Here is a 27,319-nt window from a genome sequence, read left to right on the forward strand (position 1 = left end):
CTGGGGAACACGCCTCTGCTTGCCAGGAGAGAGGAGCCAAGCACGCTTCCCCAGCTCCCTTCTCCCAGCATTTACAGTCCCGGTGGCTGGATGCCGAATCCCTCGTTTGTGCAACAATGCGGGACGAGTCTGGAGCTGATGCAGGAGAGGGGAGCGATGGGGGTCGGTGGGAATGCTCAGGAGAGTGCAGGATCCTGGCGGGATTGTCTGGGAGCTGGGGGTGAACTCTGTGTATGTGTGGGGGGTTGTTTGATCACATTGGCTGTGCTCGAGGAATGAGCGAGGGCGGCAGCACAGCCACCCCTTCCCTCCCGAGCGCCTGAGTCACGGAATCCCAGAGTGGTTTGGGCTGGAAGGGACCTCAAAGCCCCTCCAGTGCCACCCCTGCCATGGCAGACAAGCTCCCACTGTCCCAGGCTGCTCCAAGCCCTGTCCAACCTGGCCTTGGGCACTGCCAGGGATCCAGGGGCAGCCACAGCTGCTCTGGGCACCCTGTGCCAGGGCCTGCCCACCCTCACAGGGGACAATTCCTAATTCCCAATATCCCATCCATCCCTGCCCTCTGGCAGTGGGAAGCCACAGGACAGTGTCCTGTCCCTCCAGCCCTTGTCCCAAGTCCCCCTCCAGCTCTCCTGGAGCCCCTTTAGGTACTGGAAGGGCTCTGAGCTCTCCCCAAACCCTTCTACAGGCAGAACAGCCCTAACTCTAAATGTTCGCCAGAGCTGTGGAAAATCGCACCCTCTGTTTAGTGAAAAGTTGCTCAGTTCTACTTAATTTGCCTCTCGAGTGCTAAGAAAGGTCGACTCCAAGTGCTAGAATCCCTTCAGCTCAGCCAGACGCTCGTTCCCCAAATCCTGTGCCCAGATCCCGTCTGGGGCTGCATAACCCGAGCTCTGTCCTCCCCGGCACGGCCGGTCCTGCTCACACCGCCCTGGGCTGTCCCGCTGCGGGACAGGGACAGCCGCACCCTCGGGGCTGCTCACACCGCCCAGGGCTGCCCCGCTGCGGGACAGGGACACCCTCGGGGCTGCTCACACCGCCCAGGGCTGCCCCGCTGCGGGACAGGGACACCCTCGGGTCTGCTCACACCGCCCTGGGCTGCCCCGCTGCGGGACAGGGACAGCCGCACCCTCGGGGCTGCTCGGAGAGCGGGGCACGGCACCGCTCCCCCGCCTTCCTCCACGGCTGCCCGGGCAGAGGGGCTCAGGACAGCGGGCTGCTCGTCCCTTGTCGCCCCCAAATCTCCTCGCTGCGGGGCGGGAGCGGCTCGGGAGCCGTGTCGGGGAAGGCGAGGGCTCCGGGAGCGGTTGCCGGGGGGAGGCGGCGGGGCCGGGCGCTGTCCCGTTTATAGGAGGGCGGCGGGCGGCGGCTGAGCCCTCCCCGTGCCGCAGACGCAAGCGGGGCGGTGGCCCCGGTAAAAGGAGAAACTTGACAGCGCCGCCGCCCGCTCCGCTCCGCGCCCGCTCCGCCGCCGCCAGCGCGCTCCGCTCCGCCGCGATGTGAGTACGGAGCGGCCGTCCCACGGGGAACGGGAACAGCGGGAACGGGGCCGGAGAGATCCTCGGGGAACGGGCACACCGGGAACAGGGCCAGGGAACAGGCACAGCGGGAACAGGGCTGGGGAGAGCAGCCGGGGGCCCGCAGCCGAGAGGGAGGGCAGCAGCACCCCCGCTCTGGAGCTCTCCAAGGAGAGCGGTCAGGGCAGCCCCCTCCCCTGTTCACTGAGGGGAGATGGGCTGGGGAAGGTCCCCCCCAGCTCGGGACAGGGTCCCGGAGAGGCTCTGCCGGGAGAGCGGAGGGGAGATGGGCTCAGAGCACCCCAGGAGAAGAGGGGCCGAGGCAGCCCGGTGGGCTGGAAGGGGCCGGGGCTGACGCCCCCTGCTCCCCGCCCCTGCCCTGTCCCCGGGGGTCGCCAGGGCAGATGAGCCCGGTAAAATTCCCCAGGGGTGGGGCCGGCGGAATTACCCGCACTGCTCCCATGGGTGGGTGGGCGAGGCACCCCCCGGCCCCCTTTCCCCGCTGCCCGATCCCGGGTAGCCCCTCGGGGCCGATGAACTGGGCCCAAGCCCTCCCGCCCGGCGGGCCGGGGAGCACATTCCCTTGGGAGGAGAGGGGGACCGGACCCCTCTCGGGGAGAGGGGCTGGGAGAGCCCTGGGGCACATCCGCGCTTTGCAGGTCCCCGGGGAGGGGACTGGGAGGAGCCCTCGGCGGGACGGGTAGAGCAGGCTCGGGGGAAGGTTTCGGGGGGCCCCAGGGGATATCGGGGAGCGGGCAGAGGGCTCGGACCCCTCTCCGTCGGTGGGGCCCGCGGAGGGAGCCCGAGCGCCGGGCACTGCCCCAGCAGCATCCCCCGCGCCGGGCGGGGCAGAGCGGAGCGTTCCCGCTGCCCCCGGGACGGACAGACAGACAGACAGACACACGCACTCAGCATCATCCCTGTCCCGCAGCTCTGCCTCCAGCACCGCCAAGATGCTGCTGCTGCTGCTGGGGATCATCGTGCTGCACGTCACCGTGCTGGTGCTGCTCTTCGTCTCCACCATCGTCAGTGTGAGTTGGGATTTCCCTGTCCCGGGCTAACGCCGGGCACGGCCGTGGCGGGGCAAGGGCAGGAGGGGTTATTTTTGTTTATGGCTGCGTTTACAGCCTGGCTGTCAGCAGGAAGCCTTTGTGGGCTGGGTGCTGGTCTCAGTAACGATGGGATTTGGGAGCCTGGGAGTTTGTGCTGTCAGGGGAAGCTGCTGGGATGCGTGGCTGTGCTCTGTGGTTGGTGCTCAGGCCATCCACGTTGGTACAGAGACACAAGGGCTGTTGGAAAGTACCTCCTCATCCTCCCCGGGCTGGTTTACATCGAGGAGCAGCCTCGGAGCACCCCAAATCCCCTCATTTGGGGTGATGCTGCTCTCCCCTTTCATAAGGGAGCTCCACCTGCTATTGAGCTCCAGGCACAGGACCAGAACAGCCAGGCCGAGCAGAGCCCCTGGACAGGGCTGGCTGGGCACTGACTCCTCAGCACAGCCGTCCTGCTCCCCGGCTCTCCTCCTCGGGGCTGGGAATAAGGCCCAGCCTCTTTTCCTAGCCCAGCTTCCAAGGCTGACTCTGTGAGCAGCGGCAGGAGCGAGGGCTGGATGCAGCCCCGAGGCTTCCCAGCACTGTCCCGGGGCTGCAGCCCAGTGAACACGTCAGCTGCTGGGGAGAGGCTGGAGTTGGCTTCGAGGCAGCTGCTCTGAGGAGCTGGTGGCTTCCAAGCTTGCTTCACCAGGGGCTTCTTTCCCGGATTATTTTTTTTTCTCTTTTTTTCTCTTTTTTTTTTTCTTTTTGTGGTAACAGTCACGGAAAACGTTACAAAAATCTTCCGAGCCGTTAGGAATCACGTGGAAGCATTCAAATATCCCGGCCAGGCAGCGGGCGAGGCCGGCCCGGGGAGGGAAGCGCGGCCCCGCGGGACTCGCTCCGTGCTAAGGAGCATAAAGAGCTTCTGTTCCTGCGCCGCGGGGCAGAAGCGGTTAAAAGCAAATACCGGGGCTGCCTTTCCAAACCCCTCTGGTCGGAAAAGCGCGGCCCTGGGAGCGGCAGGCACGCCGGGGCTGCGGCTGCTCGGGGCCGGGGGGACGCGGAGGCGCTGGGGGGACCCGGCCGGGGGTGCGGGAGCCGCTCACGGGCTGTGTCTGTCCCGCAGCAATGGCTGGTGAACGGCGAGCGTGCGGCAGACCTGTGGCAGAACTGCACCACCGGCGACCCCTTCCAGTGCATGGCATCCTCCTCCGACGGTGAGTGCTCCGGGATCGGGGCTGTGTCTTGAGATCATCGCTGTGTCCCCCGGAATCGGGGCTGTGCCCTGGGACTGAGGCTGTGCGCCCATGGATCGGGGCTGTGCCCTGGGACTGAGGCTGTGCCCCCCGGAATCAGGGCTGTGCCCTGGGACTGAGGCTGTGCGCCCATGGATAGGGGCTGTGCCCCCATAGATCAGGGCTGTGCCCCCATGGATCAGGGCTGTGCCCCCCATGGATCGGGGCTGTGTCCCCATGGATCAGGGCTGTGTCCCCATGGATCGGGGCTGTGTCCCCATGGATCGGGGCTGTGTCCCCATGGATCAGGGCTGTGTCCCCATGGATCAGGGCTGTGCCCCCATGGATCAGGGCTGTGTCCCCATGGATCAGGGCTGTGCCCTGGGATCAGGGCTGTGTCCCCCATGGATCAGGGCTGTGTCCCCCATGGATCGGGGCTGTGTCTCCATGGATCAGGGCTGTGTCCCCCATGGATCAGGGCTGTGCCCCATGGATCAGGGCTGTGCCATGGATCAGGGCTGTGCCCCCCGGGATCAGGGCTGTGTCCCCATGGATCAGGGCTGTGTCCCCCATGGATCAGTGCTGTGCCCCATGGATCGGGGCTGTGTCCCCATGGATCAGGGCTGTGTCCCCATAGATCGGGGCTGTGCCCCCATGGATCAGGGCTGTGTCCCCCATGGATCAGGGCTGTGTCCCCATGGATCAGGGCTGTGTCCCCATGGATCAGGGCTGTGTCCCCCATGGATCAGGGCTGTGTCCCCCATGGATCGGGGCTGTGTCCCCATGGATCAGGGCTGTGTCCCCATGGATCAGGGCTGTGTCCCCATGGATCAGGGCTGTGCCCCCCGGGATCAGGGCTGTGCCATGGATCAGGGCTGTGCCCCCCGGGATCAGGGCTGTGTCCCCATGGATCAGGGCTGTGTCCCCCATGGATCAGTGCTGTGCCCCATGGATCAGGGCTGTGTCCCCCATGGATCAGGGCTGTGCCCCATGGATCAGGGCTGTGCCATGGATCAGGGCTGTGCCCCCCGGGATCAGGGCTGTGTCCCCATGGATCAGGGCTGTGTCCCCCATGGATCAGTGCTGTGCCCCATGGATCGGGGCTCTGTCCCCATGGATCAGGGCTGTGTCCCCATGGATCAGTGCTGTGCCCCATGGATCGGGGCTGTGTCCCCATGGATCAGTGCTGTGCCCCCGGGATCAGGGCTGTGCCCCATGGATCAGGGCTGTGTCCCCGTGGATCAGGGCTGTGTTCCCATGGATCGGGGCTGTGCCCCCATGGATTGGGGCTGTGCCCCATGGATCAGGGCTGTGTCCTGGGATCAGGGCTGTGCCCCCATGGATCGGGGCTATGCACCTATAGATCACGGCTGCCCTCCGGGATCAGTCCTGTTCCCTCCCACAGTGTTTGTTCTCCTCCCCGCGGTGTCTTTGGACTCACGAGGAATTTCCCATACGGGTTGTTTGGGATTCCTCCTTGGATTTTCCCTTCCCCATCCCCTTGCCTGCCCTGCTCTGTGCCCTGCTGGAGGAGCACGGCTCTGTCGTGTCCCGGTGTGGGGACACGGGGCTGGCCCGGCAGTGGGGGATCGCTCCCCGTCCCCTCCCAGTCCCTGAAGCTGTGGTGGAGCCTAGGACGAGGACTGGACCCACTGGCCCTGGCTCTGCCCGGCTGCCCTCGGGCCGCGGGGCAGCTCCTGGCAGCACCAGGGCAGGATGACACGCTCAGCTGCACTGGCAGTGATGGCTAGAGCCCTTTTGGGGGGTTTCCTGTAATTAGCACATCTTTCTTCTTGATGGCACAAAGACGAGGTGTTCCTTGGTGCGCCAGGCCACTGGGCCCTGCCCCCCCTGCTGGAGGCTGTGGGGCTCCTTTTGGCACAGCTCCCTCTTGCTCTGCTTGCGAGGGGTTTGAGGGATGCACCCGGGCCCTGAGGACACCTGATCCAGAGGACACCTGTCCCCTACCTGGGAATCTGTCCTGGTTTTGTCCTGGCACGGGCTGAGCTTTGGGCACAGCCCTGGCCCCAGGGTTTGCTGTGGGGGCTGAGCTGAGCACCCCGAGCCTTCATCCCCTGCAGCTGCACAGCTGGGGCTGCCTCGGGACCCCGCTGGTGAAGGCTGGTGTCACACCGGGTGACATCGCCCCTGAGCTGTTGGCTGAGGTCAACAGTGTGCTGACACCGTGACACGCGCTTCCCAGGGTGGCACCGGGAACACAAAATCCGCATCAGAGAGTTGGGTGAGCCCGTGCCTCAGTTTCCCTGGAAGACAGAGCTAATGCCAGTGGTGCTGGGGCCACCATTTGTTTTGTTAGCCTGGTTTTGCTTTCCTGGGAGAATAGATTGTGTGACAGGGTCCAGTGCCAGAATCCCAGCACCATCACTGGGACACGGGCACAGCGATGCCATGTGGCCCTGGCGAGGGTCACAGTCACATGGGGAGCATTCCATGCTCCTGGAGGGTCCCTCAGTGATGGGAGGCTGCGCGAGGGTTTTTGGAGGTTCCCATCAGAACCCCCATCCTTTGGGAGCGCACCCACCGCTCGCGGGGAGGCGATGCCCTGCTGTCCCCACGCTGTCCCCACGCTGTCCAGGCTGTCCCCGCTGTCCCCGCTCTGGTTCCTTTGGCAGTCCCGGCCCCGCACAGGTCTCTGCTGACGCCTGCTGGTGTCCGGGCCAGCCGGGAGCGGCTGGATCGCATCCCGAGCCGCTGGAGCCGGGCCCACATAAGCAGCCGGCCGGGCCGCCTATTGCAGCGTCGGCAGCCCTGCTGCAGGGCAGTCATGCGGGCTGCGAAAGTGCTGAGCCCTGGTTGTGCTGAGCCCCTGATTGTGCTGAAAGGCAGCGCCTGCCCCTTTAGAGCCCCGGAGCTCTAAAGCCTCCCCAGATCCTTTTGGCTTTTCACGCCCGCCCCGCTCTTTCTGGATGTTTACAGGACGGGCTGGCAGTGCTGAGATAGCCCTGTCCCAGCTGTGCTGGGGTGGTTTCCGCACACCCCACGGTCCTGCCGGGCTGGGAGTGTCCTCTGCCCGTTCCCAGAGCCTCTGGAGCCTTTCCAGCGCTGATGTTTCATCGTTAAAGGGACAATGGCCACGATGATCCTGTTGGAAACGCAGCCGAGCAGCTGAGTTGGGGTGACAGCCCCGATGCAGTGGAAGGTCCATGGCAGGAGTGTCGGAATGAGCCCATCTCTAACGTCCCTTCCAACCCAAACCAGTCTGGGATTCCAGGATAAAGTGCCCCCGTGAGCTGCGCTGTGAGCAGGAGCTCACTGTGCTCTCTGACCACTCTCACTCATCCAAAGGCTCTGCTCTGGCATCAGGACAAGGGGGTTTTGCTTGGACAAAAGCTTGTGCCCCTTTCATCCTGCAGCCAGGGAGTGGGAGCAGTGCTGCTGAGCACCTGCCTTCGTCCTATGGGACCCTGGATGCAGGTCCAAAGCCCACCCTGCTGTAGGAGCATAAAGTCAAAGGATATTTCCTGGGTTTATGGAGGGCTTTTCAGGTCTGTTTGTAAAAACAACAAAAATGCCACATGGTTGCCTTTCCAGTAGGTCCTCCCTCCCCTGTCACTGCTGCAGGAGCTGCTGTCAGCCACTCTTTGGAGCAGCACTGAGGTCACAGGGCAAGGACACTGTGGCAGAGCCACCTCCGAGGCTCAGGCTTGTCTCCTGCCTCATCCTCGCCGTCTTCCTAGCAATATGCTTATTTTCAAAATCAGGAACAATCCCACACAAATACCACAAACCATCCTTGGTCACAGCTCTCAGAACAGAGGCTGTGAGCACTGGGCTCCAGAGAGCCATAAGAATTCATTTCCCTGTGCCTGGGATGGCACTGAATGGTTAGTCCTGCAGTGCCAAGGTGCTTTGGGGAGCAGCGAGGAATCCTCGTTGGGAATTCTGGCAGAATTCCAGTCTTCACACGGGGACAGGTTTTGCTGTGGCCATCATGGTGGCCTCTGGGCTGTGGTTATTTGTTCTTCCCTTTTCAGAAGGCAGTGGGACTCAGCAAGTGGAATCTGGGAATTAGATGGTGCTGGGTCACCTGTGCTCATCATGGATGGGGATTTTGGGGGCTGGTGATGCTGTAGTGCCCCCTTGGTCTCAGCTGAGCCTCCTCCCCTGTCCTGTCACACAGGGGCCCTTTCCTTAGTGGCTTTGGTGTGGATGCCCAATGAGAAGCAGAACTTTTAAATCCAGGTGCCAGCAGGATTTGCTCTGGTTTCCCCCTGGGCACAGGCTGGGCTGTGCTCCCCACCCTGCAGACCCTCCTGTGTGGATGGAGCAGTGCCAGGGCTGGGCACAGTGATGCCAGCTGAGCACTCAGCACTCTCAGAAGCCTCTAGGAAGGCTCTGGGCTGTGCTCCTTGCCCTGCAGACCCTCCTGTGTGGATGGAGCAGTGCCAGGGCTGGGCACAGCATTGCCCAGGTGAGCACTCAGCACTCTCAGCAGCCCTGGGCAAACTCTGGGCTGTGCTCCTCACCCTGCAGACCCTCCTATGGGTATGGAGCAGTGCCAGGGCTGGCAGGTGAGCACTCAGCACTCTCAGCAGCCCTGGGCAGGCTCTGGGCTGTGCTCCCCACCCTGCAGACCCTCCTGTGTGGATGGAGCAGTGCCAGGGCTGGGCACAGTGATGCCAGCTGAGCACTCAGCACTCTCAGCAGCCCTGGGCAGGCTCTGGGCTGTGCTCCTCACCCTGCAGACCCTCCTGTGGGCATGGAGCAGAGCTCCCACCTCCCCACTTGCCCGTGGCCCTCGGTGTGTGAGGGCTGATCCATCCCCGCAGGAGCCCCGGGCACATTCCCACTCGCTCTCTTCATACAACGCCTCCTTGTCGCTTTGATTTCTGCATCTGCTGTTAGATAATGCCTTTTATTTCTTCAAGAGGCCGAGAACTATGGAAAAAATGTAGCAATCTTAGCTTGGTTTGCGCCGTCAGACATTCCTGGAGGAGCCTTATCTGAGGAATCCAGCGGAGCGCGGCCTGTGGGCCGCAGGGCCCCGTGCCAGCCCGGCCCGGCAGGGCTCTCCAGGAGATTCCAGCCCAGAGCCCCAGGCTGCCGTGGTCTCTCCTCCAAAAATGGCCTTTGCTTTCCTCAGCTGGATGCTCTGTGCAGGAAGGGAGATCTCTTTCCTGCTGTGTTCTCTCCGGTTGTGGTGGGAGTGTGGAAGTGGGGAGGCCATGGGGCCGTCCATGGGATCCCCCACCCTCCTGCAGGGCCAGGAGATGTTTCTCCTTCCTGTTGTCTTCCCCCTTGAATTCACTTTATCAAAACTTAATTTCATTTTGCTTGGTTTTTCTTGCTAGACCATGATGCAAAAGGTACAAGGGTTGATCTTTGCTGTTTATAGCTTAGTTTATTCATTATGACTTCATTTTCCCTTACGGTATGTAGTCTCTGTCATGCCAGGGTGTGATTTCTATTGCCTACATTGGCACTAGTAAATGCTTTAGTTGGGTGTAGGGGGTAGCTTTGTTATTCCAGGTCATATTCCAGGGCAGCTTCTCCTGTGGCTGACCTGTCCACAGGCAGGCTGGGGGTTTGGGGCTGTGTTAAAGGGAAAAGGAGCCCCTAAACCTTGGGAAGTGCTCGAACACTGGGTGCTGGGGCCCTGTGATGCCCGCACTGCTTTGCTGATGTGGTGGCCACAAGCAAAGCCCAGGTGCTTGCCCAGAGCAGATTTTATTAATGTTGTTAATAATCGGTGATACCAGCTCAACTCAGGCAGGGCTGAACCCTCTCCAGCCCTGGGGGACTGAAACTCATCCTTGGTGTTCTGAAATCACCTGAGGGGCATTCACAGGATCCCAGATGGTTTGGGCTGGAAGGGACCTCAAAGCCCATCCAGTGCCACTCCTGCCATGGCAGGGACACCTCCCACTGTCCCAGGGATACCTTCCACTATCCCAGAGACACCTCTCACTATCCCAGGGACACCTTCCACTGTCCTAGGGACACCTTCCACTATCCCAGAGACACCTTCCACTATCCCAGAGACACCTCTCACTGTCCCAGGGACACCTTCCCCTGTCCCAGGTGCTCCCAGCCCCAATGTCCAGCCTGGCCTTGGGCACTGCCAGGGATCCAGGGGCAGCCACAGCTGCTCTGGCACTCCGTGCAGGGCCTCACCTCCCTCTGGGTAAAGAATTTACTCCTAAAATCTAAAAATCTCCCATTCCAAGAGAATATTTTCTATTTTGGGTCACTTTTTCCTATAACTTTCTTGCCTTCAGAAGAAAAGGGATTTCCTCTGCTTAAAGCCAAATTTTTATTGTTGCTTGTTTTTCTTACGAAGAGCATCTGCTAAGGAGAGGCTGGGAGCTGGTGCTGGGTTTTTCTCAGCTGCCCCAGATGTCTTTGGCTCCCATTTCTTCTGTGAGAGGAGGGCTCAGACAGCCTTCCCTGCCATATTTGTGCTGTGGCCCACAGAGGAACAGGAGGAAGAAGGCAGCATGTGGCCAAATGATGACTGCCAAGCCAGAAGAAGGGGTGGGGGTGTCCCCTACAGAGTGTGGCGCTGGAAAAGCCTTCAACTGCTTTTTTTTTGGTCTTGGTGAGCCCCCTGGATGTCCCTGTGGGCTCAGGCTGAGTGACCCTGCCCAAGGTCTGTGGGACAAGGCACCAGTGCTGCCTACTCTGCTGCTGGACTGGCCATCCCTGGAGCCCTGGGAGGATCTGGGCATGGAGTGATGGATCTGCCACCTCAGCACAGGCCAGCAGGAGGTCAGAGCCACCACCACGAGGGAGAGGAGCTGCCTTGGGCTTTGTGGAGCTGCTGGAAGGAGTTTTCGTGGTGCCAGCAGCTTTCTGCTGCCTCAGCTGCATCAGGAGTGCCTCTGCAGGATGTGAGCTCCGTGGGATGTGGCAGCTCTGGAGAGCTCTGGATCTCCTGCCCTTGTGGGCTGCTTGGATGGAGCTTCAAGGAGAAGGAAAGAGAGGAGGAGAGGAGAAGACAGAGGTTTGAGGGGTTCATGTCCATCTGCAGGAGCTCAGGAGAGGAGCAGGAGGCCCTGGAGGACTTGGAGCTCTGTGTTCAGTCTCTGCCTCCCTGCAGCCCCACAGGCACTGGAGTTTCTCTGGCCCTGGGGGTCCTGAGGGGCTCTGCATGAAGGGCAGCCCAGAGAGCTGCAGCTGAGCTGGTGTTTCTGCACCTCCAGTTCACCCTTTCCCAGCCTCTTGGGGATGTTTGAGTACCAAAACCCCTTTTGCTGCAACCTGCCACTTCAGAGGGGAGGATGTGAGCTGGGCTCAGGATCTTGGTCCTGCCGTGACACCTGAGAGTTGCTCTGGAAAAACTCTGCTCAGAAACCCTGGCTTTTCCTGGCAGCCTGGGCTGGTGCCTTTGTACCCACGCTGTTCCTGAGCCTGCTGAGACTCAACTTGCAGCATGGAAGCAGCAGCTTTTACAGCTGGGGCATGAATTGCCCTCCTTCCCTCCAGCTTTGGCTGTGTTATGTGCTGCAGTTGCCTCCTTAATGGATGTTTTCTTCCTCAGAAGTGGTTGCTTTTTAAATGCACAGTGTACACACTTGGCAGAGGGAAAACTCCATCTGCAGAACGTTCCCATCAGCTGCAGATCCCAGCACGGAGGGGTTTTAATGCCCAGCACTCATTTAGGGAGCTCTTACAGCAGAGGATAAGCTGAGCTCTAATGAGCGTCTTCAGTGAGCACTTTGGTTTTCCTGCTTGGCCAGGGCCAAAGAGGGCGTGAGGGGTGTGAATGAAGCCCTGGGGAGGCGATGCCTGTCCTTCAATATTGGAATATGAATCCCAGTATTACCAGTTAGATTGTGCCTGGGCCAGTCTGACCCCTGCTGCTAGGCCAAAGGCGGCAACTGTGGTGTATCACCCCAGAGATACCTTGGCTTGCTGGAGATTGCAGCTGGGCACTGAACAAGTCCAGGCTTGTTAGGAACCCCGTTTACCTCAGGAGGAATAGCTTCAGGCGATGGTGAAGAGAAAAAGGAGAGGATTCTGCTGGAGGGTTTAATGTCCAGAGGTTCATTCCATGGTTACAGAGGTCTGAACGTGAGCAACTGCTCCAACAGAATCCCGGCCGCATGGTCTGATCACCTTTCAAGCTCAGGGACAGGGGGAGGGGAGGTACAGGTGAGCCACCAACCAGGTGAGAGGGGCAGGGTCTCAGGGGAAGGTGACACCCAGACAGGCCAGTGACCTCTGGGCATAGGGGCATCCTTTGAACTTGACCAACCACACGACGCCTTGCTGGAATGTTGAGCCTGATTGACAGGACTCACTCAGCATGGGGGCAAGGGGGAAGGGAGAGAGGCATAGGCACACCTGGGGAAGGAAGTTTACAACACACTGCAACACTTCAAGGCCTCTGATCCTGGCCAAGGGCACGTTTTCACTGCCCTGTCAGTCCTATCAGTCCTAAAAGCTCCCTGCAAGCAGGGCTGGGGCTCTGCTGCCCGGGGCTGGGCTGGCTGCTGTCTCTCTGGGAGATTCAGCTGCAACTCCTGCTCTGGGCTCCAATGCCTGCTCTGGGTTTCTTTCTTTCCTGCTGGATTTTAGGGCAGTGAAACATGGTCTTTATCTTCCCAGGGCTGAAGTCTTCTCCCTGCTGCTGTAAGCAGTGCTGTGAGTACATCAGGGCCTGCAGAACCTAAAGGAATATTCGAATTTGCTCTGTAAGAACTCCTTGCCTTGTGTCTGGCTGCCTTTGTGACAGGGCTGTGCCCCCTCCTGCTGGCTCTGCTCCGGAAGCGGGTGCAGGGTGTTATCTGTCCTTTCCACGCTGCTTCCTTTCCTCCTTCCTCCTGAAGGACACAGATATAAACACAGAGCTGAAGAGATGCAGGGGGAAAATGGGATAACCAGCTCACTGCTCAGGGGAAACCACAAATAACAGCCTGGGCGTAAACAGTGCTGACAGCCCAGCTGCAGCTCTGGGAAACTTGCTGTGTTTGGGATACCGGGGCTGGACACGGCACCAACAGCAAAGGGTTAAAGGCACGTGGGGCTGAGCCCACAGAAACCCCACCTGCAGTTATAGGGGTGGTTTTAAACGTATTAAAGGCAATTAGCTGTCCTAATCCAGCTGGAGTCTGTGGGCAGCTGGAGCTAATGGAGCTCTGGAACTCGTGGGTCTCAGCCCTGGGCTGGGATTCTGCCCTTTGTTTTCACAGAGGAGGCCAGCACAAGTCAGCAAAGGGCTGAATGTGAGCTCAGAGCTCCGGGCTGTGGGATCACCTCCTGCTTTCCCTGCTCCCAGGCTGGCTGCCCAAACCCTCTGGCCACGGTGGGCTCCCCCCTCACGCTGCCTTTCTGTGCCTCTGACAGGGCTCTTTATTACAATGGGATTCTGCAAAGCCCCCGTAAATCATTTGCATTCAGAAGCAAAAACCGGGCAGGGGAGGCGGATGCAATTAAAGGGCAGCTCAGCTCAGCTCGGCTTTCTGTCTAGACAGCCCTCTCCTAAAATAACCAGCAGTGGGAGCATCCACCTCGAGCAGAAAGGCTCCTCTGGGCCGGATCCTGTGGCCTTTGCATCACAAAGGACTCGGCTTTCTGGTCCTGGAGGGAGCTGCAGGGCTTGGCTGCGGCTCAGCCAGTGCCCAGAGCTGGGAAGGGCTGAGAGGAGAGCTCAGCTTCCCCTCTGAGCTGGGATGGGAGCCCTGTCTGTGCTGAGGAATGGAGGCAGGTGCAGTTCAGCACTGCACATCCTCCAAGCACTTGGAGGTCTGATCTGAGCAAGGATTTAGGCAGGGACATGGGGCTGAGTCTGAGGCTTCAGGGCTGCCTCATGAAGGACCCAGCCCCAAGCAGGATTTTTCTGCCTTTCACTGGGTGGTTTGTGCCTCAGTTTAACTGCACTGAGTCCTGCATTTTGATTTCAAATCTTAGAAGGGAAGGGGAAGGCAAAGGGAGCACTGCCTCTTTCTGTCAAGCTGCAGCGGCCCTCAGCATGGAGCTGCATTTTGTTGTTTATTTATATTTTTTTTACGTGGGGTTTACACACCCACTAAGGCTGGAAATAGCTGAGCAGTGACTCACACAGGCTGGTTTAGCTGGCCTGCTCTGGGACACAGCTGCGTTTGGCAGCTGGGGAGAACTTCCAAAAGGTCCAGCTCCACAGGGGCACAGGGTGTTTTCCCTCCTGTGTGTTTACTTACCCTCGGAGCTCGGCCAGCGTGGTGTATCAGAACTCATGGCTTTGGTGTTTGCAGTACAGCTGAGCAGAGCTCAGTGCCCATGGTTTGGTGTTTGAGGCACAGGTGAGCAGAGCTCAGTGCCCATGGTTTGGTGTTTGAGGCACAGCAGAGCAGAGCTCAGTGCCCATGGTTTGGTGTTTGAGGCACAGGTGAGCAGAGCTCAGTGCCCATGGTTTGGTGTTTGCAGTACAGCTGAGCAGAGCTCAGTGCCCATGGTTTGGTGTTTGAGGCACAGCAGAGCAGAGCTCAGTGCCCATGGTTTGGTGTTTGCAGCACAGCAGAGCTCAGTGCCCATGGTTTGGTGTTTGAGGCACAGGTGAGCAGAGCTCAGTGCCCATGGTTTGGTGTTTGCAGCTGAACAAAGCTCAGTGCCCGTGGTTTGGTGTTTGCAGCACAGCAGAGCTCAGTGCCCATGGTTTGGTGTTTGAGGCACAGCTGAGCAGAGCTCAGTGCCCGTGGTTTGGTGTTTGAGGCACAGAAGAGCAGAGCTCAGTGCCCATGGTTTGGTGTTTGCAGTACAGCAGAGCAGAGCTCAGTGCCCGTGGTTTGGTGTTTGCAGCTGAACAGAGCTCAGTACCCGTGGTTTGGTGTTTGAGGCACAGCAGAGCTCAGTGCCCATGGTTTGTTGTTTGCAGCACAGCTGAACAGAGCCTGGGGTCAGGGTTTTGTCTCTACTCTGTTTTGTGGCAAACACTCCCGAGGCAGTGCCAGGCCTGTGATCTGTTGTGTTCCAGCAGCTGATTCATGGCATCCCCTGGCACCCGAAATGCTGCAGCACTGTGCCCAGGCTGGGCACAGCCTCCAGCTGCTCCCAAACCCACGGGAGCCAGGCTGGGCTGGTGGCACGGCCCTGGGCACAGCAGGGGCTCCATGTGCCCATGCTGAGGTGCCCGTATGTCTGTCTGTCCCCAGAATGGCTGCAGGCTGTCCAAGCCATGATGATCCTCTCCGTCATCTTCAGCGTGCTGTCGTTGTTCCTGTTCTTCTGCCAGCTCTTCACACTCACCAAGGGCGGCCGCTTCTACATCACCGGAGTCTTCCAGATCCTGGCAGGTGAGTGGGGCTGAGGGTGGCACTGCCACTGCCACGGGCACCTGGTGCCACCTTCCACGGGCACCTGGTGCCACTGCCATGGGCTCCTGGTGTCACTGCCACGGGAAGGGAAGGGAAGGGAAGGGAAGGGAAGGGAAGGGAAGGGAAGGGAAGGGAAGGGAAGGGAAGGGAAGGGAAGGGAAGGGGATGAACAATTTGGGGGTGTTGAGGATGGGATCCTGGGATGGGATCCAGCTCTTGGGCCGTTGTGCATCCAGGCTCTTCTGCCCTTGCACAGGGAAGGTGCCAGAGGGTTTCTGCCCCAGCCAGGGAGGCTCTGGAGGGACAGGGTGCCAGAGCCCTGGGGCAGAGCTGGGGGCAGTAGATGACAGGGATGCTGGAAGGAGAGCTCTGCCTGTGCCCCCGGATGGGATGTTGGGTGCCCAGGGTGGCTGTGCTGGCTCTGGGACCCTTCACCAGGCTGGGTGAGGCTTCCACAGCTGCTGGCGGGGTGGGGAAAGTCGTGACAATCCTGTTTTGGCAAAAGAGGGCTGGGTGATTATTTATGACCTTGCCATGAGGGGGCCTGGTGCTTTCCCCATGAGCACAGAGCCCTGGAGCTGCAGGGTGAGCTCTGACTTGGACTGTCAGCTGCTATTTTTAACTCTTTGAGAACTCAGTGCTGGAAAGGAGCCACAGCTCACGTCCTCACGTCCTAGGCTGCAGCTCCCCAACTACTGATGCTGTAAAGCCACTGGCTCTGTTTATGTTTCCATGCATGAAACCAGTGGAGAGGATTTTCAAGCATTCAGGCTAAAAAATGTAATTGTGCTTTGATGTCCTGGCTGCATTAGGACAGAGTGTCTGGGGAGGAGATTGATTCTTTCCTAGAGCTTTAGATGTTAGACTAGAAGCCACCCAAGGTCCTGCTATTTTATCAGTGGAAAAACTCATTTACTGAGCTTAGACTTTAAACTTTCTGAGCATCCTCTAAGCAACTGGCCTTCCCAAACCCTGGTGAAATCCAGAGCTAAGCTTTATTGGCATGAATTCCAAGATGAGTGGATCTGTTTGGCCACAGTGCAGGTGGAGTTCAGATCAGTTCACCATCTCTGGAAAAAGAGCTGTATGGAAACCCCTTAGAGCCAAGGAGGGGAAATGGGCATTAATAATGCAATCACCTGCAATTACCTCTGTTAGAGCTTCTCTAGTAGACCTGGGAGCAGAAGGCTTCTGTCCTGAGCTCTGGTCTCGCTGCTACTGTGGGAGCCAGGACAGGAGCACTGGGCTCTGCTGGGTGCCAGAGCTGGGCAGAGCTGCCCTGGGAGCCAGGGAGGAGAGAGGGGCTGGTACCCACTGCAGGGACCCCAGGGAGGGCAAGGGATGGTACCCACTGCAGGGACACCAGGAAGGGCAGGGGCTAGTACCCACTGCAGGGACCCCAGGGAGGGCAGGGCAGGGGCTGGTACCCACTGCAGGGACCCCAGGGAGGGCAGGGCAGGGGATGGTACCCACTGCAGGGACCCCAGGGAGGGCAGGGCAGGGGCTGGTACCCACCAGTGAGGGGAGGGTAGGGCAGGAAGAGAAGGGTGAGGCCACTTTGGTCTGTGGTGCAGCAGCCAGGCAGGATCATCCCCAGCACCTTCACACAGCTTGGAATCACCCCCAAAGCCCAGCTGAATTTGTCCTGATGGGCTCAAGGGCCTCAAAAGGCCCTCAAAGGCTCCCCTGCATCCTTGGTGGGTCCAGCATATCCATGGGTAGATCTTCGTGCATGGCAGAGATGTGGGTTTGGGCCCCTCGGGGTCTGACCCAAGTCCTGCATCCTTCTCATCATCCCTTTCGTCTCTTCCCTCCCACCCCTCTCAGCCCAGAGCTGCTGCCCTGCAGAGGGGGGCTCAGCCTGCAGGGCTGTGCCTGCCCTCATCCCACAGCTGTTTGCAAACACCTGCCCTGGAAAGCTGCCCTGGTTCCTCTGCAGGCCGGGGCTGCTCTGGCAGGAACAAACCCTGGGAACAAATGTTGGGAAGCGTTTGCCCTCCTGACCTGCCAGAGCAGCATGCTCCCAAAGCCAGGCTCTGCAGGGATGCTGCGTGCATTATTGGTTGCAGCTGGCTGCAGCTGGGCCCAGAGCAGGGCAGGTGCCCCGGCAGTGCCGTGCAGCCATGGCCAGGCTCCTGCTGAGGACAATCACTGCTGTATCTGGCCTCTGGAGGTGACTGGTGGCCACACGCCCGTCCCCTGTCCCCAGACAATGGCTGTGCTCTCTGTGCCTGGGCCGGGCAGTGGGAGTTGGCTCCCGTGCTCGGAGAATGGAAACTGCTCCTTAATGAAGTGAATTCCCACTTGTGCACTTTCCCTGAACAAAAGGAGCAGTGTTGAGTGGAATTGCAGCTCAAATATCACCGTGCTGAAATGTAGGTGGTCCTGAGGGCCGGGCAGGGGATGTGGAACTCGGCTCCAACAACAGCCCCACGGCTGGATAATAGAACTGCTGGGATGGACTCAAAGAGCTTGTTTGGGGCAGGAATAGAGGTGGCTTTGTGTGAGCTCCGGGCAGTGCCCACCCCTGATGGGGCGGTTTGCAACAACAAACCCTTAAACACTGCCCACCAGGGCTGGGCACCCCTGGGACCCCCACGGGCCTGGCTGGGCAGGGGGGCCATGAGGGATGAGCCCTGGGCATGGAGGGGTTTGCAGGGAGCTGGGGTTTCAGGGAACAGGGCTTGTGGGGAGCTGGAGTTTCAGGGAACAGAGTTTGCAGGGAACAGGGCTTGCTGGGAATGGGGTTTGTGGGGAGTAGGGTTTTCAAGGAACAGGGTTTATGAGGGGCAGGGTTTTCAGGGAACAGGTTTTTCAAGGAACAGTGTTTGCTGGGAATGAGGTTTGTAGTTGAGCTTCTGGTACAGCTGTGAAGGATGGGGCATCACAGCCAGAGCATCCTGAGGCCCAGCTGGGTTTGTTGTGTTTTTTATCACCTAGAGAGGTGACACAGATGCCTTGCTTTGAATGCCCAGCTCTGTCTGCCCTCCTGCAGCACTGCAGGGAGGTGGCGCAGGCCAGGCTTTACATGGGCCACCAGGGGAGTGGGACTGGTCTGGAGCAGCATCCCTGGTCTGCCTGAGGGATGGGTCAGCTCCAGAGCCTCTGGCTTTGCTTGCTAAGCATGGCAGAGACATCCCTGCTCATCTCCAGCCAAGCCAGAGCCCGCAGCATCCCCTCCCAAACCTCCCAGGGGACAGGACCCAAGGGGGCAGAGCAGAGCCAGCTCCCATGGTGGTGCAGGCCGGTGTTCTGTGTTTCTGGGCTCCCAGCAGGGACTGTCCCTCTGTGCCATCACTGACTGTCTCTGTGTGGCTCGGGTCCCAGCAGGGACTGTCCCTCTGTGCCCTCACTGACTGTGCCGTGCTGCCCCGCAGGGCTGTGCGTGATGAGCGGCGCTGCCATCTACACCGTGAGGCACACGGACTGGCACCAAGCCTCGGAAAGCACCTCCTACGGCTTCGCCTACATCCTGGCGTGGCTGGCCTTCCCCCTGGCCCTGGCCAGCGGCATCGTCTACGTCATCCTGCGGAAGCGCGAGTGACGCCGCGGGACACGGCCGCGGCACCGTGACCTCCTCACCAGGGACGGGGCACAATAGACGAGAAAACGGAAAAGAAAATTAACCAAAAAACCAAAAAAAAAAAAAAACCACCAAAAAAGGAATCGACCCTCCCATCCAAACCAAACCCGACCGACACCCCAGAGGAAACACTCAAAGTGTTCCTTGTTAATTGAAGATGTATATAGTATCTATGGTTTAAAAACCTATTTATAACACTTTTTACATATATGTACATAGTCTTGTTTGCTTCTGTTGACCATGCGCTGTTTTAAAGCCTAAAGCAAGTGCCTAAGGAACTCTCACTCCTAACAGTGTAACAGAGCGCAGTGATTTCTCTCTCATGCAAAATTCTCTTTGAGCTGACCTCTCCTGCCCTGTCCCGGCCCGTCAGAGCCCCCAGCTCTGGTTTTAGGCTGGTGTGGATCAGCCACGCTTGGTTCCACAGCCAGGGCTGGGCCCTGCTCCTGCCACATGCTGTGATCCACAGGGCACGTCCAGATCTGACGGGAGACGCTTCCAAAAGGTTTGAAGGATTTCGGAGCAAAGGCTTTGATTGCCCCAAGTGCCTAAATGACTTATGTGCCCAAGTCCCACTGCCTTGCCGCCACACCCGCTGGGAATTTGGGCTTTTAAATCACTTAGGCCGAGCTGCAGCTCAGCCTGGGCCCTTCTCCCTCGCATGGCTGCTGGGGCTGGGCTGTGCCGAGCGCTGGGAACTGCTGCTCCCAGCCTGGAACGTGCTCTGCCCCTGCCATGGAGCTGAGCTGAGCTGGGAACTGCTGCTCCCAGCCCCTGCCATGGAGCTGAGCTGCCCTGAGAAGGCAGCCAGCCCAGCCTGTCCCTGAAATCCAATACCAGATGTATGAAATGGTGCTATCTATTTACCATTCCTTACCCTGCTACGCCATTTAACCTTAGTCACTGGAAATTCAGTTAACGACCTTGAGGTAAACAACCAAGCTAGAAATGAGAAATAATTCTGTGTAATATAAATGAGCTAAAACTGCTTTTGTACTTAGATTTGCTCTTACTATTATTTTTAATAAAGCATTTATAACCAAGATTCCTTTTTCCCCTCCGTGGTGCAGAGGAACAGAAGCAGCTCTGGCTGGAGCCCGTGGGGCTCTGGCAGCAGAGTGAGATGTGAGTCCTCTGTCAGCAACGAGTCTGGCCATGAATGGAACAGGCACCAGCACAGACCCCAGGCTGCCTCTGAGGACTCCAGACACTGTTGCTTTTTTTGGTTAATCTTGGGGTTTTTTGGGGTTATACTTTTTTTTTTTTTTTTTTTTTTTTTTTTTTTTTTTTTGCTTTGCTTTTCTGATTTTATACCGACTGTGTGGACTAAGAAGCAATGAAATAAAAGTCAGAATAACTCAGGTGCTTCTGCTTGTTGGGGTTTTGGGAGGTTGGAGCTGGACTCTGCTCCACTGGTCTGTAGCAGAGTCCAAGCCTGGTCAGCTTGGCAACAGAAGTCATCCACAGCCATCCCATGGCATGATGGAACCGCAGAGTGATTGGTGTCGGAAGGGACTCCAAAGCCCATCCTGTTTCCCTGGCTCTCCACTGGGGCTGCAAACACACAGCACAGCTCGGTGGGGATGGGAGCTGCTGGGTGACCCCTGCGCCATGGTGCTTCGGCACCTCCTTTGCCCATTTTCCCTGTTACCCCGCCCCGTTATACCCCGTTATTTCCTGTTATTCCCCCCCGCGTTGTTCCACCATTATTTCCCCCGTTATTCCCCTGTAATTCCCCTCATTATCCCCCCGTAATTCCCCCTTAATTCCCCCTGTAATTCCCCCCATTATTTCCCCGTTATCTCCCATGTTATCCCTCCGTTATTCCCCCCCCCCGTCATTCTCCAGTATCCCCATTATTTCCCCCGTTATTCCCCCTGTTATCCCCCAATATTCTCCACATTATTCCCTCGTTAGCCCCCGCTATTCCCCCATTATCCACCCATTATTCCCCCCGTTACTGATCCCGTTATTCCCCCGTTATTCCCCCCGTTATTGATCCCGTTATTCCCCCGTTATTCCCCCCGTTATTCCCCCGTTATTCCCCCCGTTACTGATCCCGTTATTGTCCCCGTTACTGATCCCGTTATTGATCCCGTTATTTCCCAGCCCGTTCCCGTCGGTCCCGGCCGAGCGCGGAGCGCGGGCGCCCTCCGATGGCTACGGGCGGAGCGGCGGCCGCGGGACCCCCGAGCCCCGCCGGGCTGGGGACAAACAGGGCCGGGACTGGGGACAAACAGGGCCAGGACTGGGGACAAACAGAGCCAGGACTGGGGTCAAACAGAGCCGGGCTTGGGGACAAACAGAGCCAGGCTGGGGACAAACAGAGCCAGGCTTGGGGACAAACAGGGCCGGGCTTGGGGACAAACAGGGCCAGGCTTGGGGACAAACAGGGCCGGGACTGGGGACAAACAGGGCCAGGACTGGGGACAAACAGAGCCAGGACTGGGGTCAAACAGAGCCGGGCTTGGGGACAAACAGAGCCAGGCTGGGGACAAACAGAGCCAGGCTTGGGGACAAACAGGGCCGGGCTTGGGGACAAACAGGGCCAGGCTTGGGGACAAACAGGGCCGGGCTTGGGGACAAACAGGGCCGGGCTTGGGGACAAACAGGGCCAGGACTGGGGACAAACAGAGCCGGGACTGGGGACAAACAGAGCCGGGACTGGGGACAAACAGAGCCAGGCTTGGGGACAAACAGGGCCAGGCTTGGGGACAAACAGAGCCAGGACTGGGGTCAAACAGAGCCGGGCTTGGGGACAAACAGGGCCGGGACTGGGGACAAACAGGGCCAGGCTTGGGGACATACACCAGCTCCAGGCTGGGCTGGGCTTTGTTTCACCAGCCTTGAAGACCTCTAGGTGTGGAGAGTCCCCAGCGCTCCCCCGCAGGGAAAAAGCCTTTCCCAAACACCCCCGGCCTCACCTGCTCTCACTGCCTGCGCTGGGCACAGCACCCGCCCAGGGATGGGGCTGGGCTGGGCTGGGCTCATCCCCTCATCCCCATCAACTCCCCAGGGCTGGAGCAGCTCCCGGAGGGGCAGCGGGGTTGGGGCAGGACCAGCATCGCTGCCCGATCAGCTGAGAGCACTCCCTGAGCTAAACGAGCCGAATTTCAGCGCTCCCTGGGGCTCCAGCCCAATTAAAATCCGAACAGCCCATAAAGCAGCGAGCGGAGCGCAACAGCAGCAGCGCGGCACGGAATGGCAGAGGGGCGAAAAAAAAATTCGGGAAGTTTCTTTAATGTGTGTTGTGTCATAAAAGCAATTGTTTAAATGGCTTTTGCGGCGTTGTCAGCAGTAAATACTCCTGGAAAATGCGCTCAGCAGATCTCATCTCCCTCTTCCACTTACTGCCTTGTAAATTGAAAAATTACGGTGGGAATCGAAGCCGTGGGAGCCCGGGCATGGCTGCGGCTCCAGCCCCGCTCCGGCCGGGCGGGGGCGGCCCCGGACCGGGAACGGGAGCTGCGGGGGAGCCGGGACAGCGGCGGGGCCGGGCCGGGCCGAGCTGAGCTGAGCCCTGCCCCGAGAGACCCGGGACATGCGATCCGGGACCCGGGATATGGGGCAGGACACGGCTCAGCCCCAGTGCGGGCGGCAGCAGCCAAGCCTCCCTCAGGTGAGACCCCAGCGGCAGAGCTGCTCCAGCCCTGCGATCCAGCCCTGGGATCCATCCCCTGCTCCCACCACAGATCCGGGCTGAGCTCTGGATCCATCCCCTGCTCCCAGACACAGATCCGGGCTGAGCTCTGGATCCATCCCCTGCTCCCAGACACAGATCCGGGCTGAGCTCTGGATCCATCCCCTGCTCCCACCACAGATCCGGGCTGAGCTCTGGATCCATCCCCTTGTCCCAGACACAGATCCGGGCTGAGCTCTGGATCCATCCCCTGCTCCCCCCATTGATCCAGGCTGAGCTCTGGATCCATCCCCTGCTCCCACCACAGATCCGGGCTGAGCTCTGGATCCATCCCCTGCTCCCACCATTGATCCAGGCTGAGCTCTGGATCCATCCCCTTGTCCCAGACACAGATCCGGGCTGAGCTCTGGATCCATCCCCTGCTCCCACCCCACAGATCCAGGCTGAGCTCTGGGATCCATCCCCTGCTCCCCCCATTGATCCAGGCTGAGCTCTGGATCCATCCCCTGCTCCCACCCCACAGATCCAGGCTGAGCTCTGGATCCATCCCCTGCTCCCACCCCATGGATCTCTGGATCCATCCCCTTGTCCCACACACAGATCCGAGGCTGTTCCTGCCTCTCCAGCCTCCCTAAGCTCCCAGCATTAACAAGGCACTCCCCCAGGCTGATGAAAGGATAAAAGCTGCGTGTTGTCCCTGGTTTATTTGCTTCCTGGGGGATAATTCAACACATTTAGCTTTCCCCAAGGGTGGGTTTTCCTGGGGGAATCTTTGGCTGGCACTTTGCAGGATGGTTTTATTGCTCCTCTGCAGGCACTGGCTGGGGAGAGGCTTTATTTTAAACTCCTTTAACTGCTTCGTTACAGCCTTTGTCGGTCCTGTCTCCTTTCATAACCACTTTTTCAGCTTTCATTTCCCAGGGCTCCCTCTTATCTGCCTTTGGAGGCAGCCCTTGTAAAAGAAATTTTAAAAAAGGAAAATCAAACCTCAAAGCTCTGTCCCTGGGCTGCTTTCAAGAGAAAGGCCCCTGCCCCCTTTCAAACCTCTTTGGGGAGGAACAGATCCCAGCCCGGCGTGCGCCACAGCCCCGGGAAAGCCTTTGAAGTGAATTAAACCAAATTAGTGCCTGTGATATGGATGGGCAGCGGAGCCCCGCTGTGTCCCTGGCCTGGCCCTCGGTGCAATCTTTAACCCCTGTCCCTGCTCCCCCCCTAATTGACCGTGAAACACCTGGGGGTGGCCGGGGGGATCCCATCTGCCCCGGGCAGGATCCCCGCTCCGAGGGGATGGGGGGGGTTAATGGGCCGGCATAATTAATTACCTCCCACCTCCCCTTCCTTGTGCTCAGCGTCCCATTCTGCTGCTGCTCCTCTCTTATTCCCCTTAATGAGAGCCCCCCTGAGCCATCCCAGCCCTGCCCCAGAGCCCTGGGACATCCCAGCCCTGCCCCAGGCTGTGACAGACCCGGGGGGCTTTCCCTGTGTCCCCGGGCTGTGACACACCTGTAAGGTGGGCAGCTCCTGGGGATCCCCAAAGGCTCTCCCAGCTCCCCAAAGGCTCGCCCAGCCCCTGGCGTCCCCATCCAGCACTGCAGGTCCAGGCTGCCTTTGACATCCACGGGGCTGAGCTGCGCTGGGTTTATTTGGTCAGGGCAGCCCGTGGTGGGGATTTGGGGTGTGCCAGGGGAATCTGAGGGTCCTCTGTGGGGCTCCTGTGGGGCTGGGAAAGCAGCACGTGGTGCCCTTGCAAGTTGGGCAGGCTCAAGGGAAGCCCCAGGGATATTTGCATATGCAAATTACACCTGTGAAAGAAATGATTTATGCTGTCCCGAGGGCCTGCCTGGATCCCCTGAGCCACCACCAACATTTGGGGTTCACCAAGCCACAGCAGGGTCGCCTGCTCCTCTTCCTGAGGGGTCTCAGAGCAAACCCTGGGGACCCCCCGGGACAGCTGTCACGGTGCTGTAACATCTTCATGCGGTGGCAGAGAGTGTAGAGGCCTCTGGGCTGAGCTGTGGCACAGCTGCGTCCCCTGGCACCGAGGGACCAGGGCAGGGCAGGGAGGGGAACGGGAGCATGAAATTCTCTGTGACACTGCAGGAGTAACACCGCAGGGCAGCCTGGCAGGGCCCTGGCCAGGGCAGGGTGTCCCCGGTGCCAGGGCAGCCTGGCAGGGCCCTGGTCAGGGCAGGGTGTCCCCAGTGCCAGGGCAGCCTGGCAGGGCCCTGGTCGTGTCCCCGGTGCCAGGGCAGCCTGGCAGGGTCCCCTGGGGCTGTCCCGAGGCAGCGATTCCGGCCCCGCAGGCGCTGGTGTGAGCACAGCCTGCACAAGGGCTGCACGTTTCATCAGCGTGCCTGCAAATAAATCAATCAGGGCCAAAGGAAATCGTGCAGCACGGACGGAGAGGGGAGCAGAGCCAGCCCCGAGCCCGGAGCTGGGCGAGAGGGGGCGGTAGGGACCCGCAGAGCCGGGCTGGAGCTCCGGGAGCCTCTCAGAGCCCGGGATGGAGCTGGGAGCTGCGGCCTGAGCTCAGAGCCCTGACAGGACACAGGGAACAGCAGAGCCAGGCTCTGGGGCAGCCAGAAATCCAGTTATCCCTGCACTGAACCAGCACCCAGAGCATCCTCCTCCTCTCCTCCCCGGGCTGCATGAATAAAGCCAAACCCGGGTGTTTGGTTTTGCTTAGCCCATGTAAGGATCCCCAGGCAGGAGCATTTTTACTTTATAGCAGCCGTTTTGTGGCTGAGGATTCTCTTCAACCCAGAGCAGCCCAGCCTGTGCTCAGCCTGGCCAGCACAGCCTGGGGGGTTGGTTTTTGGGGTGACCTGGTTCATTTACAGTGGATTCGTGTCCTGCCAGAGCCTGGTGCTCAGCCCTTGCTGGGACTGTGTGGGGAGCTTGCACTGATTTCATCTGTCCTGGACTCCTCTGAAGGATCCATGGTGGGTTTAATCCAGCAGTGCATGGTGGGGTTTAATGCAGCAGTGCATGGTGGGGTTAATCCAGCAGTGCATGGTGGGTTTAATCCAGCAGTGCATGGTGGGGTTTAATGCAGCAGTGCATGGTGGGTTTAATCCAGCAGCACATGGTGGGTTTAATCCAGCAGTGCATGGTGGGGTTAATCCAGCAGTGCATGGTGGGGGTTAATCCAGCAATGCATGGTGGGGTTAATCCAGCAGTGCATGGTGGGGTTTAATCCAGCAGTGCCATGGTGGGGTTTAATCCAGGGCAGATGGAAGAGCCAAGAAATCTCTGTGAAAGCAAAGGGTGTCCCCAGCCAAGGTGAGCAGTGGGTGAAGGGATTTCGGGCAGGTGACCCTGGCTCCAGGTCACATGGGGGTATCTGGGATCATCAGGCATGATCTGAGACTCCCCTGCAGGGTAAACATGGATTTGTACCTAGGGAATGAAAGGAGAGACCTTTCAGCTGTGAATCAGAGCAGCAAAAGGAATTTCCCCTTGCTGGGGGTGGTGGGAGGAATTATTGGTGGTTTGAAGTGAATTCTTCAAGTGCTCAGAGCAAAGAGACACGAGGAGAGGAAGCAAACAACAAGAATAACTGTGGCTGGCACCTTCTCAGGGGTTTTCAGGGTTTCCTGGTGTGCCAGGGTCACCAGCCACTTGTGCCTTGGCTTTGAGCTTCACAGGGTGGGCAGTGCCCTCAGTGAGCACCCTGCAGCCCTGCCCAAGCCCTCTCATCCCAGCAGACAGGCTGAGCCCTCCCAGTCCAACTGGGACCAGCACCCTGGTGCATCCAGGCAGAGCAGCAGCCCCAGGGCAGCAGGACCCCTCTGCCTCTGCATCCCCCCATAAGGGCTGGAGTGATGCTTCCCCTGGCTGGAGCCCAGCAGTGCCCTCCACACCTGCCCAGGGAGCTGGGGCACTGGGGAGCAGGGCTGGGGGTCCCCAAGTGCTTAAATATCCCAATCACCCCATCTTCTGGGAGATAATACTTTTAATTTTCGCCACACAAAGAACACGTCTTGAACCAGAAGGGGTTTGCCTAATTCATCCTGCTTGCTCCGCACACAATACCTGGGCTGACAAGCAGAACATTTTAAAATGAGAGAAGTGGACATAATTAATGCTCATGAATTGCAAACGCTTCTTTATTAAAGGGCTTTTGCTTGCCCCGGGACCATCTGCTTCATATCACTGGGCCAGGGTCCTTGGGCTATAATAACTTGCAGCTTTAATAATTTTACCTCTTAATTAAAGCTCATCTCAAAGTGCAGGAGCACAGACATGTTCCAAGCCCAAATTTGATTTTTAATGGAGCAGGCCTTGAGGGATGGGTGATAGAATTTGCATTTTGCCTTTGCTGGGTGGAGCTGCTGCCCGGAGAGGAGCACAGCCCCGGGGTCCTGCACGCTGGGGATGAGGGGCTGAAGGCTCAGGGGCTCTGCTCCTGCCTGGCCACAGATCCAGGGTCTGGGCAGAGAGCAGAGGGGTCCCTGCTGCCCTCCCAGCCCTATGGGTGCATCTGGGGCTGGCCTGGCTGCACTCCGTGGCTGCTCCCCATGGCAGCACCCCATGGCTGGGCCATCAGGACAGCTCCTGCCTCAGCACTGGGAGGCTGCTGGCAGCCTTCCCCTGCAGCCTTCCCCTGCAAGGGCATCCCAAACCCAAAGCTGTGCCCAAAGCCGAGCTGGTGAAGCCCCAGCTGCAGGGAAGGTTGGTCCCAGGCTCAGCCTGGTGCCCCTGCAGCCTTGGGGAACCCCATGCAGTGGAGTCCAACCCTTCCCAAAGCTGACACCATGCACAGCTGCTGTCCCCACAGATGCAGGTGACCTCTGGGGGGCTGTGCTCCTCGGGGCTGGGATGAGTTGACAGCCCATGAAATACACTGGATTAATTCCCACTTCATTGTGCCAGACACGAGGCCGAAGGTCGAGCTCCATTAAGAAAGCTGGGTATGAATTAATGCCCTCACTTCACACACTGAGGTCTTCTTGTGGACAGAACTTTTCATTGGAAGTGTTTTAATTATTGATGTGTTAATTGAGTGCTGTAGAACTTGATTCAGTGAAGGCGCATTAAGGAGGAAGAGTTCGG

At 59.1% G+C, this 27,319-nt stretch overlaps 1 protein-coding gene across 1 annotated transcript; it reads left to right on the forward strand.

Moving 5' to 3' along the window:
• The first annotated feature begins 1,464 nt into the window (after positions 1 to 1,464).
• Positions 1,465 to 19,667, forward strand: PMP22 (peripheral myelin protein 22). The gene is made up of 5 exons (XM_058038912.1): positions 1,465 to 1,499; positions 2,449 to 2,548; positions 3,678 to 3,768; positions 14,880 to 15,020; positions 18,419 to 19,667. Exons 2-5 carry the CDS (start codon positions 2,471 to 2,473, stop codon positions 18,583 to 18,585), a joined length of 477 nt encoding a protein of 158 aa, XP_057894895.1. The 5' UTR covers positions 1,465 to 1,499; positions 2,449 to 2,470; the 3' UTR covers positions 18,586 to 19,667.
• Positions 19,668 to 27,319: the final 7,652 nt, after the last annotated feature.

The sequence above is a fragment of the Melospiza georgiana genome, chromosome 21 (genome assembly GCF_028018845.1).
Source record: "Melospiza georgiana isolate bMelGeo1 chromosome 21, bMelGeo1.pri, whole genome shotgun sequence".
NCBI lineage: Eukaryota > Metazoa > Chordata > Aves > Passeriformes > Passerellidae > Melospiza > Melospiza georgiana.

What these genes read in the sequence shown, in the direction of transcription:
- PMP22 (XM_058038912.1), top strand. Translation starts at nt 2,471, where the DNA reads ATGCTGCTGCTGCTGCTGGGGATCATCGTGCTGCACGTCACCGTGCTG. An exon ending in CATGGCATCCTCCTCCGACG is followed by an intron (nt 3,769 to 14,879) that starts GTGAGTGCTCCG and finishes GTCTGTCCCCAG; the next exon opens with AATGGCTGCAGGCTGTCCAA. An exon ending in AGTCTTCCAGATCCTGGCAG is followed by an intron (nt 15,021 to 18,418) that starts GTGAGTGGGGCT and finishes GCTGCCCCGCAG; the next exon opens with GGCTGTGCGTGATGAGCGGC.